This window comes from Falco rusticolus, chromosome 4 (genome assembly GCF_015220075.1).
Source record: "Falco rusticolus isolate bFalRus1 chromosome 4, bFalRus1.pri, whole genome shotgun sequence".
NCBI classification, from domain to species: Eukaryota; Metazoa; Chordata; class Aves; order Falconiformes; family Falconidae; genus Falco; species Falco rusticolus.
Genome location: NC_051190.1, coordinates 1100916 through 1117309, shown reverse-complemented (window position 1 = coordinate 1117309; position 16394 = coordinate 1100916). Strand labels below are relative to the sequence as shown.

At 46.4% G+C, this 16394-nt stretch overlaps 1 protein-coding gene across 5 annotated transcripts in view; it reads right to left on the bottom strand.

The window, feature by feature from the left end:
- The window catches only part of RAD54L2 (RAD54 like 2), a 74364-nt gene that overhangs the window by 24744 nt on the left and 33226 nt on the right, over positions 1-16394 (bottom strand). Inside the window, exon 1 of one of the 5 annotated variants that reach the window (XM_037383180.1) lies at positions 10625-11335. The exons of the other annotated variants lie outside the window; for them this stretch is intronic. Coding sequence (XP_037239077.1) covers positions 10625-10658 — 34 coding nt within the window. The 5' untranslated portion in view covers positions 10659-11335. Of the gene's footprint in view, positions 1-10624; positions 11336-16394 lie in introns of those variants that run through there. 5 annotated transcript variants of the gene reach the window in all.

The following is a 16394-nucleotide window of genomic DNA, read 5'->3' as shown; positions in this document are numbered from 1 at the left end:
TGTGAAATGACACCTTGTTCTAGGCAACATTCTGCTCTTCAACAGGCTGCCAGTGACCAAACTAATGCTTGCAGAGCACAGAAAGGAAACGTTTCTGTTCAAAAGCTTCCCTTGAAGTAAACTGCTTCTGACAAGCCTTGTAATAGCTTCTTTGAAGCATCTTGTCCCCTTGTGTCAGGCAAAGAGATACCCTGAACCTCATCTCATAATCTGCTTTCTTGCTTATGCTGTGTATCTGAGCTAATGACTGAACTGAAATGACACTTAGAACTATGAAGAAGGAAAGAAGGTATCAATGCAGAAGAATATGGCAGATGAAGTAACACAACCAACAAGCATCACACTGTGACTCCATGGGATCTGGAGACAAGAGCATCCCTTCTTAAAAAGCTGGGAGCTTAAATGAAGGATGCTTCAGCACAGCATGTTGCATGTATAGGAACCTCTACAGCTGCCACTTAATACAGCTGCCAGTTAATATGCCTATTAAATTAACCTTACCGCTAGTATCACCTCTTAAAATTGAAATGACATGAACTAGATTCACACCTTGGTCCAAAGCACCAAATTTGCAAGCTTCCTCTCCAGGCATCCCACCAGACCCACCCCAGCATTTGCCTGAAGTCTATGTCAGAATCCATTTAGGACTTCAGAGCTCACCCCACCATGGCCCAATACCAGCAGAGCAGCTCAAACATTTATGTGAACATCAGTCCCAGCCAGCCGTACACAGATGGGGAAAAACAGGTATCCACAACTTATGGGATGAAACAGGTCTCATGATGAATGCAAGAGTTACCTTGCATGTGAAAATAAAGGCAAATGGGTTTGCTGCTACAATCATAGTAGTTCTACCACAGCCAAGGTCTTAAATCCCTGTCCTTGCACCATGCCTCCTTAAACTTGCAAGCTCAGATACCACTCAACAGATTCACTTGTGGACAGAACTGTGCTGGGAATAAACCCAGTTTCCCAGGCTTCCCAGACAACAGCTCTGCTATTTGAGATACAGACACATTTTAGTCACATTACCTGCAATTCTTCAGCACTGTTTCCTTCCCCCCAGCCCTCTCAACTCCTGGTTATATAACTAGATCAAAAGATTGGATGAAATAGGGCAAAGGGAAGCAGGGAGGCTGCGCACGTGATCACATGCTCCAGGATGAGTCACTAAACCAGTGACTATCCTGGAGACAAACACTGCCATGGTTACACTGCTGCCATCTCGTCCTGGGCCCAGGGGACCTTGACAAGACATCAGAGAGCACAAAGTCATGCTTGTTGGGAAAAGGAAGCATTTCTCTCCCCACACCCCAGCAATTACCCACGTCACCTCCTTCGGCAGCGACTCTGCCACCCATGCCATGCCAGGCAAGGGCGCCTTCAGGACAAGGGGTGATGCTAACAAAATCCAAAGGCTCAGCAGCCTAAAGGTGAGGCCATTACGTGTCTCCTCTGTATGTTTTCATATTTGTTGTGCAACTCCTGTGTAGACTCATTCCACCTCCACATTTTACCTTTTCTTTCCTCTTAATCATAAGTAATACAAGATCTGGTGAAACCTACACACAGCTGGATCAGACAGGTTTTTTTTAAATGAAATTCTCATCTGACCAGAGGCCTGAAGCCCAAAATCTGATGACAAATTTGGTCCTGCACTGAGTACTGGCCCTTATCCACCACAGCCGTGTCTGCTCAGGTTGGTGTTTGTCCTGCCAACACAAGCCCTGAGGTGAGGAACACAATCTGTGCCTCAACCCACATTCCTGACACATACGCATCTCAAAACCGAGATCTCTTCCACAGTAGCAACAGTACCAAACAGCACACTGATTCAGCTGCAGTGGGATTCAGAAACAGCCAGCTTCCTGAGGCTGGTCCCATCCTTGCCACTACAATGAATAAAGCTGCTTTTCACAAAGCTTAACACAATGATAAAATCACAAGCTTGACCATGCAGCAGCTCCCACCACACCTGTGACACGCGCAGGCAGTTACTAGCAGGAGTTGTTTTGTTGCTATTTTATGTTGAACTCGCCTAACTCTTGCTGCATACGAGAAGCGAGGCTCCCTGCTGCAGCCCTGTGGCTGCACTCCAGCACCGTGACTTCCAAGCTGTGCAACTGGGACCCACACTGGGACAGAAATGTGTTAAGAAACAAGAACTAAACACACACACAAACCTATTTTGTACAAGAACAGGTTTGATCTATGGGTTGGAGGGAGTGTGGGAACACCCTCATTGAACAGGTCCCATCAGGTAATCAATGGAATAATTCCTGCCCCAATTTTGCCAAGCCTACATCTACAACAGAAATGTAATTATGGTTTTGTAACAGGAGCTCCACATGCTACTCTGACATGGCTATACAAGTAGCTTTTTACACAACAAAAAATTCATCAGCCATGTCTGCATGTTGGCAACTGCCTGATCATGCTTAAGCTGTTAGCGCACTCTAGGAAGACCTGGGCAGTTATCCACATCGCCTCCATGAGAAAAGCACTGCTACCAGCCCATGGCTAACCCAGCACAGCCTTGCACAGGGAGACCAGCCATACTCACCCAAGCACAGCTGGGCAAAAGAACAGGCCCAAGTCTGCTCAGCGGAAGACAGCCATGGGTCAGTCACGGTTGCCAACAAGGATGTAAACCCATCTCACGCTTACACACTGAGCATTGAGAAAAAGCTGGATCCACACCAGCTCTGTTGAATGTTTTGCATTGTGCTCACCAGAAGAGGCACAAGATCTACAGAAAGGGTTTCCTGAGGGTAGCAGTGATAGCATCAATGCAGACAGTGAACTTGTCAAGCAGTTGCTCCTTCAGGTGGGTCACGGCTCTGAGAGGTCCCCAAGCAGTTCCCACTGGTCCTCAGTTACGGACACTCGCACACACCCAGGCAGTCTGTCCTGTAAGGCACCCTGAATGCCACAAGGGGCATGACTACCCTTTCTCATGCACTTTCGAGATCTAAAATGTGCCTGCCCTATTAAAATCCCATAGACCTGATTACAGCACAGCTCTGGTTTGTGCTGCAGAGCAGGGGTTGCCAGTTTTCTTTGCTCAATCATCATCAGCAACCACCGCCCCCAGCTGTACATACAAGCAGGGGGAGGTGTTCGGCTTCTCGACCGACACTTGCTTATTACAGTTTAGAAGTCTCTGTAAGGAAGAGTCGTGACTGCTCTGTATAACTCTGCTTCAGATGTTCCCTATGTGGTGTGACTGCCAGAGCTGCCCCTAAACACCGCACACCGGTGTGACCCATGATGCATAACACAGCAAAAGATTTGTCCTACAGTTGGGCACTTCCTGGTCCACCCAAGCTTATAAAACTCACTTCATCACCTCCTTCTTGCAGAATACTCTCAAAACTTTGAGGATGCAGCCTGGAGAATATTCTCTAGCATCTTCGATTCACCAGTGAATTGCTCTTGACACATACAGCCTGCTCTGCAAAAAGGCTCTGCTCACTGTGAAGTATCATGAAGCAGCAGGTACATATTTTTGAGGTGCAAGATTTCTGTAACAGAGTCTTCTCCTGACACCAAGGTGTGTGAGAAACTGTTATAGCTGCATCCAGTTTCCACACTCCAAGGCAAACCTCAGTGAGTCCAAGTGTCTGTCCACACACCAGTAAACATCCATAGCTTGGCTCTAGCAACAATCCAACGTTCCTTGGAGTACAGAAATGGCCACTCAGGATGAGAGGGTCCCCTACTTGAGGCTGCTGCACAAGGAGGTCCAAGAGACACCTTGGTGGACAAAACACTGTGTATGATTACTACCTTGCCTCCTCAGTTACTAGCTAGCTAAGGTGGCTAGCTACAGGTATGCTCTCCTCATGGGTGGCCAACTTCTCTGCCAGGGTAACTCCAATGATTCCAGGGAAGGCATACCACTGAAACCCAGCCACTTCTTTATTTCTAAAATCGTTTCACTACAGAAATTCAGAATAGCAAATAGCACTATTTTGCTGAGTCTTTGGGCATTATTTTACTACCCTAAGGACAGGGATGTGCATGCATGGTGAGGAAAGCAGCTGCATGCAGAGTGGCAAGGAGTTGATTCTTGCTTTGGGAGCTCTCTTTTGTCCTGCACAAAGAGCAAGGAGCAGTTAAATATTATTGCAGGCGTTCTGGGAACCTCCATGCAGTTTGTGGGCAATAGCTTGTCAGAGACTAGCTAGTACCAGCTCGTACTACTACAGCCGGTACTGAGCTGTCAAAGCAAGAATGGGAGGAGCACTGAGGGATGGCACAAGAAAGACTATTGCACAGCTCCAGCTGCAACACTCACAGCCACTGACACACTGAACTACAACTGTGCCAAAGGCTACAGAAGCGACTCTGCAGAGCAAGCCTGACTGCAAAGGCACTGACAGGCAGGAAGATGTTCTCTGGGGTTATGTGATGCTTTCCCAGTGCACTGGGCACTGGAGAGGTATGTAGGTAATGCCAGAGTTCAACTGTACTTGGCACCTGGAGAACAGCAGTTCTCTAACTGCAGCACAGCAATCATCTGAGAGGCTGGCAACACTCAGAGTGCTCCGGCTCATCTGTATTCAGCTATGGAATATAAATTAAATGTTTTCAGAATATTCTTTCTCTGTCTGCAAGCTGGTGCAGCTGTTGCATGGATGCCATGCAAGGAGGGAGGAGAGGTGTCTGCACAGAGCACCCTCTCACAGAGGTGGTGTTACAAAACCACTTGAGCACCCCAAGGCTGTTGGAAATCCTTACAAACCCCTCAAGGATTGTGTTGGTGAAAGCAAGGGGAGAGCCCAGACTCCCTTCCTCAGGCTCTACCTGCTGTGACACCGAGAAAAGCCACCAAGCTCCCTCCTGGGGCCTGACACACATCAACACCTGGTTCCTTCCTCCTGGAGCACTGGGAAAGCCACCCTGCAGAGGGGACGGAGGGGGACGAAGCCCCTCTGACGACTGGGGGCCACGGCCACCCCCTGCAGCTGCTATCAGGGCAGCTAATTAGCAACAAGGCTTTGTTCTCCTCAGAAAATAATCGGGCTCAGTCTTCGAGGGCAGGATGCCCCTCCCAGCCACAACTGCTTAACAAAGCCCTAATTATGTAAGCATTATATAACCCGGCACACCTACCCCCCCCCGCGCCCGCCATGCCGCAGCACCCGCTCGGCCACGGTCCTCGCCAGCACGCCGGGACCCGGCACGCCAGGCGCCTCGGCCTCTCCAGCCGCCCACTTGGCTGACAACACCGGAGCCAGCACCCAGCCCTCACCAGCCTTTTGCACCGGTGATTCCTGAGTGCACGGGGAAACCGTGCCCGTCTTCCCAGGCTTGCCTGGGTGCCCCTCGGGGACATCCTCCCCTCGGCAGGGCCATGGCTGCGGGCAGCTTCCAGGGCAGGCGTGCTGCACCCCGGCCAAGAGGGCAGCCATGCTGCACCCCGGCAGCGGGATGTGCAGCCCCCGGCCCCACGCCGTATGCTGTCCCCACTCGACTCCAGCAAAACGCAGCCCACTGGTCAGAGGAATGACGCATCCCACCACTGCTCTCACCCCAGCTCTGCGGCCGGCTGCAATGGTTGGTGTCCTGCTGAGTCACAGCCACAGTACTGCGAGGCACAAAGGCATCCTTCGAGCTGAGCCTGCCCAGCGCTGAGCCTGCCCAGCCCCAGAGCTCAGCGGCAGCTCCCCCAGGGGAAGCTTCCCTCGCCTGTCAAACAGCACATACATCAGCTCTAACATCTTCACATCTTCATTCCCAGTGCTGATTTATCTAGGAGTTAACCACCGCAGCTCTGTTGTTCATACTTGTCACTGTAACCAGACACAGAGACTGTCATATTGGTGTAACAAATAGTGTTGCTTGAAGTCTGAGTAACACATTTTTCATTTCTCTAGGTATCTGTAAAGCAATCAGTCGCTGTGGGTTCAAGACACCTATGTGAAATTTGCAGATTGCTGGTGAGACGGCTGGGCTGCATCCAGCCCCAGCCCTGAACCAGAGGACAGAGACGTGAAATGAGCTCTAAGGAAAACACCACCAGCACGGGCTCTGTGGGCCAGAGCCCTGGGAGGGACCGAGACCAGGAACACACAAAAGCCAAACCCATCTCCAGACTCCTTCTTGGGCAGGAAGCAAGCCCCGATCGATAGAGAATTTTAAAAGATAAATTATAAGGCAGCACTGCCCTTCTTTTCTTCCTTTAGAGGTCTTTCAGCATATCAGTTACTGATGAGGTTGTGCTGCAGAAAAAAACTCCTTTCCTGGCCTGAAGGAATCCTTCAGGAGCAAAAGGCAGCAGAACTGAAGGGCAGGAGCAAGGAAGCTACCACCCAAAAACCAAAGGGAAAGGAAGCAGCCAAGAAGGGCCAAGAAGCAAACTGGAACAGCCAACAGCCAACTTTGGTGACAGACAATATATCTTCTAACCGTGGTATTATGCAAGCAGAACCAGGCCCCAAATACCCAAGAGCTCTTGTTCTGGCTGGGCCTCAGCACTGCGGACGCTGAGACCCGGGTTACATAAACACCAACGAGCACTTATATAACTGCAGTATGGCAGGGCCGGTGCCACCACAGGTACCCGGCCCCGGCAGCCCTCCGGCACCAGACCCCGCCACGCAGCCCAGGTGGTGCCTGTCAGGCCATCCTCTTCCTCACTGGCACCGTGGAGGAAAGGCTGATGGCCACCCCAGAGCACCCCGCGGTACGTTTCCAGCTCTGATGTGCTCAGAGGTGGGTTGTGAAATTGCAAATCAAACATTTTCACAGTGTTCGGACATGGCAAGAACTGGAGAAATGTAGAATGCTGCTACCTGGCATCCCTCTCCCAGATATATAATCAAAATTACTTTTCCCAATAAAACTCCTCAAACCTGAAATGTAAACTGCCTCCTCCCCACGAGCCCCCCCCCCCCCTTGCACAGACACTGTGGGTATTAGTCAAGACAGGGAAACAAAGCCAAGAAACACACCCGTTAAGGTAGCAAGCAAAGCAGGGCTGAGTTACATTTGTTCTTTAGCCGGGGGTGTGTAAGAACAGCCCAGTTACATAAACGTGCTGCACCGAGTCAGGAAGTGTCTCAGGCTCCAGTGCCGGGAAGTTTTCAACAAGCTGTGCACAGGAGGGAAGCGAAACCTCCCCTTGCTGGTTATCCCAGTTAACTAGTAACCCAGAACATAGTTTTGCCAGCCAGATTACAAAAATTACTATAGGGATCTTACCCACAAGAAACCAGATTTAGCCATCAGATCTTATTTATTTTCACAATAGTCCACAACTTTTTTTTTTTTTTTTTTTTTTTAAAAAAAAAGTCTCTCTATTCTATTAAGGTAGATAAATACTGATTTAGGTAACAAAGATTAATGTCCTCTCCCAGCTTCAGAAAACAGATGCATACAGACGCTTGACATGTTCCCAGCACGGTGAATCCAGCTGGCTGCTACCATGACTCTTGTAGGGATAAATTTCAGGGACTAAGAAAAGAGGACGAGTAGGGGAACAAGCATTCTGCATTATGCAATGATTACATAAGCATTAGTTTACACTAGGTAGCTGTGAGTTGTGGTATTAGCTTTATACCAGGATACCCTCAAAGCAATGAGAAATAATAAAGAAGGGATTATTGCTGCCACACGCTTCCAAGGCCACCAAAATGGCAAACAAACATGAGCACAAGCGAAACTTTAATCTCTGCCTCAAGCCCTCACCGTATCTTTGTTCAGGACTTGTTAACAGGGGAGGGGGAGAAGACAGTTGATACTCACTCCTAATTTAAGACAGTAGCATGGAAAACAATTCCAGCATAAAGTAACCTTAAGCATCTGAATGCTCCTTTGTTGTGGCTCATAATAGTATAAGAGAAGAGATATTTCAAAATTATAATACCCGGCATTTGCACTACAGTTCAGTGTCAAAGGAGTTCACAAGCATGACATGGTCCAGTCCTCAATAACCTGTGAAACACCCTCCTGTCCATCTTGCAGAGGAGGAAACTGAGGCAATGAAATCAGGTAGGCGTCACTGCTGAGTAACTCCCAAGTTGCTGGCTCCCTGTCGTACACTCCAACCAACAGGATTTCTTTCCTCTCCTTAAATATAATTTCTTACTTGGAAAAACAAAACATAGTTGTGGATTTTTTTAGAACCATAACAAAGCGCAAAACTTCAGGTGCATTGCCTTCTTCTGCTTCAGTCTCTAAAGTAATTTCAGAGGAATTTTTAAGGACTCTGTTTAATGAGGGAGGCATCACTTGGGAGAAAAATGCAAATTGTTGAGTTTGAGCCTGTGTGCCACCGCATTCCACTGGCACTTCTCCCATCAAGTGCAGCCAGGAAAGTGACTGAGAGCACTGGAGAAAGCTAATATGACCAGGATGAAACACCATCACTCAAAGCACAATCTGTTTCTATTTTCCTTTTCAAAATATCGGTGCTGCTCTGTGTGCTGCTGAGAGTTTGACAAAGGGCTGCAAAGTTGATCATGGCAATCAGACTCATACAAATTGAAGCCACGATGTCACAAGGACACAACATCCAAATATGTAACACCCTGAAAGCTAAGCACATCACAGCCTGGGGGGGGGGGGGGGGGGGGGGGGGAAGAAGGGAAAAGCACCGGTTCTTTCATAAGGTTGCTAAAATTACAACCACCTCTACGGTCAAAAAAGAAGCATATGTATATATGGGGAGGAGCCAGGGTTCTTTAAATAAGAGACAGTTTTCCTGCAGGGCAACAGGGGGATAGGTAGTGTACTGCAACAAACCTTGATTTACTAGCTGGTGGTTGCTACCATAAAAATAATTAAAATCCTCTCTAAATTTCCAGAAACATTTCCAAAATAATGAACAGGTGGCACAGCAATGCATATACACAAGTGCTTGCTACTTTGAAGACCGCAAAGAAGTGTTCAGGTACCTGGAGTGAGAGAAAGCCACACAAACCAGAGAGGAAAAGAAACACCGACCAGTGGTTGAAGCACAAAGGCAGGGAAGAACACTATGTGTCAGTTCTGCCCTGGACTCACTCTGTGACCTTGTGCAGTTTTATCACCCTCTCTGGGGACAAGGCAGATATGGGAGAAGTGGGACAGAGACCCTCTTGGATCCACCACCCAGAGCGCAACCACTTCAGATCATTTACAAATGCTTCCTCAAACAGAGATAAATTTTCCCACTGGTAGAACAGACTGTGATAAACCTTGTCCCAGACATTATAACTTGGTGAGCAATGCTGTACAAGGAGTTCATTTGCACTCTTACTCTCTTATGTTTGTACAAATGACCCCAAAATAGCCTTCCACCCAAAATTTTTGGAAAGCCTCTAGGCTTGCATTCTCCCTCCATCTATGACCTACAGTCTCATTTCCAAAAGCATTCTCCCCTCCCCATCTTCTTTTTATACCTATTATCTAGACTGAGTTACATAAGCCACTTGTATCACCCAGATTCCTCACTTATCCAAACTTATTTTGTATCATAATTGCTTTTTCTTCTCATTTCACATTCTCCCAGAATTAGCTTCTTTCTTTGTCCTGCCACCACAACCAGAGATGTAAGAAAGCAAGAAGAGATGGATGTTGGTGGGTTTTCCCTCCCCTAGAATCCGTACCTCCCACTAATGGACAACAAATACAGCGTGGCTTAGTTCCATAAAAACTCCTCAGGAAGACCACACTGCACTGGACTCCAATAATAAACCAGAAACCCAGAGCTGGAACTCCTGGGGACCATTTGTGACCAGCCTATTATAGTTCATAGCATGAACTTTGGAGGTATTTGCCATGTGAACAAGGTGGAAGAAGCTTGGTGTCCTGGAGTACCTGACCTCAAAGTAACAACTTAAATTACAAATTTAGAAAGTTCTTCAAATCTGAACAAAGTTTTTTCTCCAACACACAGCATTCTCCCACCAGCAAGCAAACTAAGTGGCAGCCATCTCAAAACTTTAAACTTGTGTTAAAGTTTCACCAGCATCTTCTGTTTGATAGGGGTGAGGGGAAAAAAAGAGCCAAGTAGCTCTTAGTCTATTAGGCACTATAATTAGGGGATCTGGAGCAGGCACCAACAGCTCTGCCTGGTGCCCAGGCTGCTGCCCAGTCAGCAAGTCACCAAATATTTCACTGATAAAGGCAGCGTTCAAAACTCTTATCAAGTAGGATATTGGAGGAAAGTACATACAAAATGCTGAAGAGGATGGGGTAGGACACTGCATATAAAATCATACTGATATTAACAACTGGCTCTCCTCTTGCTAAAATTTACCTTTGCAGCATTACAGTATGACACCAGCAGAAACAGTACCAGGCAGACCCAGAATGTCACATCACTAAAGTCTTCAGAATTAAAAGCACAAAGAAAGAGCTTCCTTCTCATATCCCTTCCATCAAGCCAATAAGCACTGCAAGACTGAAAATTCAACCATTTCAATCCCTGCCCAGTAGGCAGCAAATTGAAAGCCGAGTCCCACAGAAGTCTTAGTTCCTGGTGCATTTTGCTAGCCACCGAGTAGGGTGCTCCAGTACAGAGGTGGAATGAATGGTCTGTAACAGAAGAGCAAGTGGGAAAAGAAAACAGGAGGAGAAAAAAATAATTTTTAAAAAAAATCAACCCACAAAAAACCCCCAGCCTGTGTCCTACCTGGAAACTGCTGAGACTCATCCAAGAGTAACATGCTGCTCAGTGCACTGACGCAAGACCTCTGCCTGCGACTCTGCCCCAAGACTTGTTCAGCGCGGCCGCACGCTCTCAGCCCTTCTGCTATTCTTGTCTCAGGGTCTTCAGGACAAAAGTTTCCAGTCACTCCTGACAACTCCTTATCTCTGCCTGCAGCCCAGCGAGCAGTAAATCCACTCTCACTGGCTGTTCAGCTTGCAAGCGGGAAATGCCTCCTGATAAAACAGTCCAGGGTACAGGCAGGGAAACCTGCACTTAAGGTTTCTGAAAATAACTTTGGTAAATAGCTCCTAGTGCTTGAATCCACCCAGCCGGTGCGAAGGGAATCAGTACGCATGTATCCTCCCTGCACCCAGCCGAGACGAACCAGGGTCACTGTTATATAACTAGTTAAATATGCCTCGTGTTCAGCCTAAATAAAAATTGTCACTCTCTCCTCCCCTGCTTGGAGAGTCAAACACCACAGCCCTGCCCGAGGTAGCTGCTGCTCCGCCGGTGCCCGCTGCCCGGAGCTGTGCTGACGGGCCGCTTTGGCTTCAGCCAGTGGGAAGCTCAGCTATGCCTGGGAAAAGAGTTTTAAAAGAGAGGAGAAGAGCAGGGAGGCTGAGTGGGTGTGTATGGGGGAGGTCTCCTCTCTCTCCCTCCTCTCGAGCGAGCGGCAGAGTTGCACGCTGTTCAGATCTCAGATCTGAGGGGATCCCATTCACTGAGCCGGTGATCCAGTTCAACTAGTGGCAGAGACCAAGACTGGGAATAAAATAAAAATCCTTACATAACCATTCAGGCTCCGGCGGGGCCCCATGCAAGGGGAATCCCAACAGACAACAGGACGTTCAGAACAGGGGACACAGGGCCATAACCCCGCTCCCAAGTTTGACAGCACAGAAGGAAAAGAGGGGGGCAATGAGCTGCAGAAGTAGTACAGCCTTTTGGCTTTGAAAAAAATCTTGGTATCTGTGATTTTATGAACTATTTGCATGATGCCTGCTACCTTCCAAGAAACCTGGACAACTGAGACTGAAACCCGAGCAGTACGATGCGAGCTGGTAACCTATTTGCACAGCAATAGGTGAAAGAGCATCCTGTTTGCTTCATTAAATCAGCATGTTGTGCAGCACTGCCAGTCTGCAGAAGTGCAGCAAACAGACTGTGAAGGAGATTTCGCAGTTTTTAGGAAACAACCTGTCAGAATTTGGGGAGTGCAAGCTTATTGTAAGCGAGCCTTCCTCCCCGTCATCCATCTGCACCAGAAGGACAGGTACAGGAGAGAATAAATACTTTAAAGCTGTGGTTGAACTCTTAAAGGCTAGCCATTGTGCCTAACCTTCTTCAGTGCTACAGAGACTTTTTCCATGCCTGACTCCCTTCATAGACATACTGAGTACCAGCAACAAGTGGCAGAACTGGGCTGATAAGACACCTAATGGAACCGGCTCGCTCCTAGCGACTGTCTGTCCACAGAATGAAGTCAGCTCTTTGCTTGAAACAACCAGCAAGTGAGAGCCGGGAAAACCAGGATGGGCAGAAGCAGCCCCAAGCAGGCTGCCTCTGAGCAGCCCTGGCACAGATCTACAGGACTCCAGGACAAGCTGCACTCGTAACAGTCAAAGATGGATCTAAAGGTCTGCAAACACAGCCAGGGCAGAGCCTGGCTACCTTCATGTGACTCCAGCCATTTTTATTAGACCTTTCATTTGAGAGGGTGGTAGGGCACAGTGAATGCTTGCTACCATCAAAACATCCTCATTGCTTCAGGGCACATCACAACTTTGAAACAAACCCAAGGTGCTCTTTTCTTAATTCAAGCCATGTAAGTTTTATCAAAGAAAAGATGAACTGTATTAAAATTAAGTGGCTCAGTAACACGGCAGCCTTTCACCTACGTCACAGATTCAAATACCCTAGCTGGTACACGAGAACATACGGTGTTTATCGAGGGGGAAAAGAGGGACAAATGTATTAAGAAAAGTACATAGCTAAGGACCTTGCAGCAGGCCTTATAAGGACTTTGTATGGTTAGAATAAATAAGCAAACACCACCTCAGCATCTGACCTAACAGATTTATGTAACCAGGAAGCAAGATTTAAGGACAAGTACTTGTGGAAAGTACCCAGTTGCATTTACAAGGCATGCTGTATGGTTTTGGCTGGGATAGAGTTAATTTTCTTCATAGCAGCTAGTATGAGTCTGGATTTGTGCTGAAAACAGTGTCAGTAACACAGGGATGTTTTCGCTACTGCTAAGCAGTGCTTACACAGAGCCAAGGCCTTTTCTGCTCCCCACCCCACCCGCCAGCAGGCTGGGGGGGGGCACAAGTAGTAGAGAGGGAACCCAGCTGGGATAGCAGAGCCCAACTGACCCAAGGGATATTTCATACCACAGGACATCATGCTCAGCATATAAAGCTCGGGGAAGGAGGAGGAAAGCGGGATGTTTGGAGCAATAGTGTTTGTCTTCCCAAGTAATCATTATGTGTGATGGAGCCCTGTTTTCCTGGGGACGGCTGAACACCCACCTGCCGATGGGAAGCAGTGAATGAATTCCTTATTTTGCTTCGCTTGCGCACACAGCTTTTGCTTTACCTATTAAACTGTCTTCATCTCAACCCACAAGTTTTCTCACTTTTACTCTTCCTATTCTCTCCCCCATCCCACTGTGGGGGGAGTGAGCGAGCAGCTGTGTGGGGCTCAGTTGCCAGCAGGGGTTAAACCATGACACATGCTTATTACAGCAATCAAGCACGAGGAAAATGGAAGTTCAATACACTGGGGGAAACAGGCAACCTATACCTGTCCTTCCACATGCAGCAACAGAAAGGGAAATTCCTTCTTCACTTTAGTATGCAAAATGGAAATGGATTTTTCTAGCTTCTCTGCTCACAGCAGCCTACTGGTGAGGCCATCACTGCTAGCCATGATAAATACGTATTCACACAGCCAAGAATTAGATCTGCCAGAAACAGTCAGTTTATAAAATGATCTCCTCATGGAAGGTAATCTTGTTACAGATAAGCCCATTTACTGAATGACTTTTCTGTGAGGGCAGCCTTGCCAGTAAGGAGTAATGTTCTCCCCCTACAGGGTCTGAAATCTTACCTAGCTGTCATGCCTCACCTACCTCACGCTTAAACCACAGGCTCTTTACAATTGTACGACTGTGCTATACATCAGAAGAGGCTCCTCAAGAAACTGTTGTCACTTGAGAGATTCCCTTGCTAACAGCACAGGAGACTCCCCTGTTAAAAGAAAAATCGCTATAAAGTTTGTATTTTCATAGAATACCAAGATAAAGGCCCTTCAGAACATGGTTTTCGTTCAACTGAAAAGTCTTTTCAGCAGCAATGTCAGCATCGCTGAGCACTGCGAATTCATAAGGGTTAAAGCTCACACCTAAACCTGCCTGCACACACAAGAAGGTCAGTTGTAAAGTTTTTCCGCACACTAGCTCCTCTGTATAGCAGAGAGTATTGGAGACGGAGTGCTGGCGGGGGTGTGGGGAAATCAACCTACACTCAGTTCAACTAAGAAGTTTCAACAAAACGTCCCAAAACATATCACAAGTGACTCTCCTTCCCCATCCTTTCAAGCTGGAGCAGCTCATTCCCCATCCCCAGCCTGTTCCCCACCTTGACCCTGATTTTCTCAAACCACTGTTCCCCTGTGCTGCAGGCCGAGCAGCTCCGGGACTGCTCAACACTGACCTGATCTGAGCCCACCAAGTGCAGCATGGGTGAGAAGCACTGGATCCATGACGTGCCACCATGCTCTTGGCCCCTGCACACCAGGGTGGTTCTCTTCTCTGCAATGACTGCCTCATGTGCTGTTCACCTTCGCTGCCACCCTGAAGAACAGAAGAGAGCTTCCTTGCACATCCTCAGCTGCTCCACACTGGCTGTGCAGTCCCTTCCCCACCCCACAGCTTCCTCACACGCTCCATATCCACCAGCTGCTTCTGCACACCCCACTGATCTCCAACAAGTAGAGAAACCGCCTACAAATTTGAATTGTTTGTAAATTATTAAACACAAACTAGGCTTGACAGCCTAATTTCACTCTTGATTATCAGCTGCTAGTAGCACATACAAATATCAAGGCCACTTTCCCTGTCCTGTTTTCTGTGTTGGTTCTCCATGTTATTTTACCAACATGGAAAACACACAAGAATATCAGATTGAGTTGGTTATGGTATAAGGTGGTGTTTAGCAACCTAAACCAGTTCAAACAGAATCAAACTCTAACTACACAACACTATTTGTTGGCAACTGAGTATTGCTGGGTTTTGAGAATCATTTGCTTTTTAAACACTGCATTGTAAATACAAACTCTTTTTGAGTAAGATCTAAAGTAAGCATGGAAAACCAGAGGAGTCCTTCCATTTACTTTAGCGAGTTTTGGACTGAACCGTAAGGATACCATTTGATCAATCTGTTTTTTCTCACTTTATTTGTATTCATATAAATCTCGGTTTATTTTTTTCCCCACACTCATCTAAATCACAACTAAGGGAAGATGTACATAATGTAACAGAACTCTAATCACAGAAAATACAGGTGGTGATGAAACAGCGCCTTCTGCAAACTCTGCTCAGACTGTCACTGTGGCAAAAGACACATTGCTTCAGACTTCAGCCCCAGGCTTTCAAAGGTTGTTTAAATGTGTTTTTTATTTTATTTCATCAATGAATGAAATAAAAAAAAATAACAATATATTGTTATTAAATAAGTTGTAATGACTTTTAAGTCAAAGGATTTATATCACAGATATTTATAGTTATCTTAATCAAAGGTAAATCCATTTAGTTACATTCCCAGTTACATTCAAGAAACTGATCCTCATCTCTTGCTACATCTTGCTGCACTTCTGTTGCTGAAGATGACACAATGTATTTGTGCAACACAGAAGAGTGATTTTGTAGATTCCAGTTTTCATCTAAGTGCAAATTTGACACAAATCACAAGCTAAGAGTACACAAAAGTGCCATTTTAAAATTGCTTCTAATAGTTCAAGTATTTAAATATTTTACATAGATGAAGATTACCTACAGATGTTTTAATTGCAAAATTTGTTTTGACAGAGATTTAAACTAGAAGTTTCTGTTCACCTAGCCCAAAAAGATTTTATCTTGTAGCTTTCTCCTGTCTCGTTCCTATTTGCATATTTGCAAGTGAAAATAATGTCTTCTGACTCCTACTTAGAATTTTTTGAGACTGAGTCAGTGAACTGCATGTTGAAGAAAATGTGAACAAGACATTTTCAACATCTGTAGTACAAACTACTGTTATTAAAATAAAAAAAATATGGGTATTGCATAAAAAACCCTTGATCCATATAACAGGCCAGATGCTCCTGAAAGATGCAGTTTTCTGCAAAGCCTAAGCATGAAATTAAAACAACAAATAAAGCAAATAACTGTGATATGATACTGAGTTTTAAAACCTGAAGAACACTTTTAATTCAATTAAAAGTTCCCCCTCCTTCCAAACTTGCTGCTGTTTCCTGGCAAAAAACCGTACAACATACAGCTGCTACATGCACATTTTATTTAACCAGTCATCAAAACCAGCAAAATACCAGATAAATTAAGGAAAAATGAAAATAAGGACCCCATGCATAGTTTAAATTCAAATGCCAAACAGAGAAATATTTCACACAGTACACTTGAAAATAATAGGAGCACTCCCTAACATGTAAAGCAGAGGATTTTCACTTTGGCTTCATCACACTTATAAGGTGA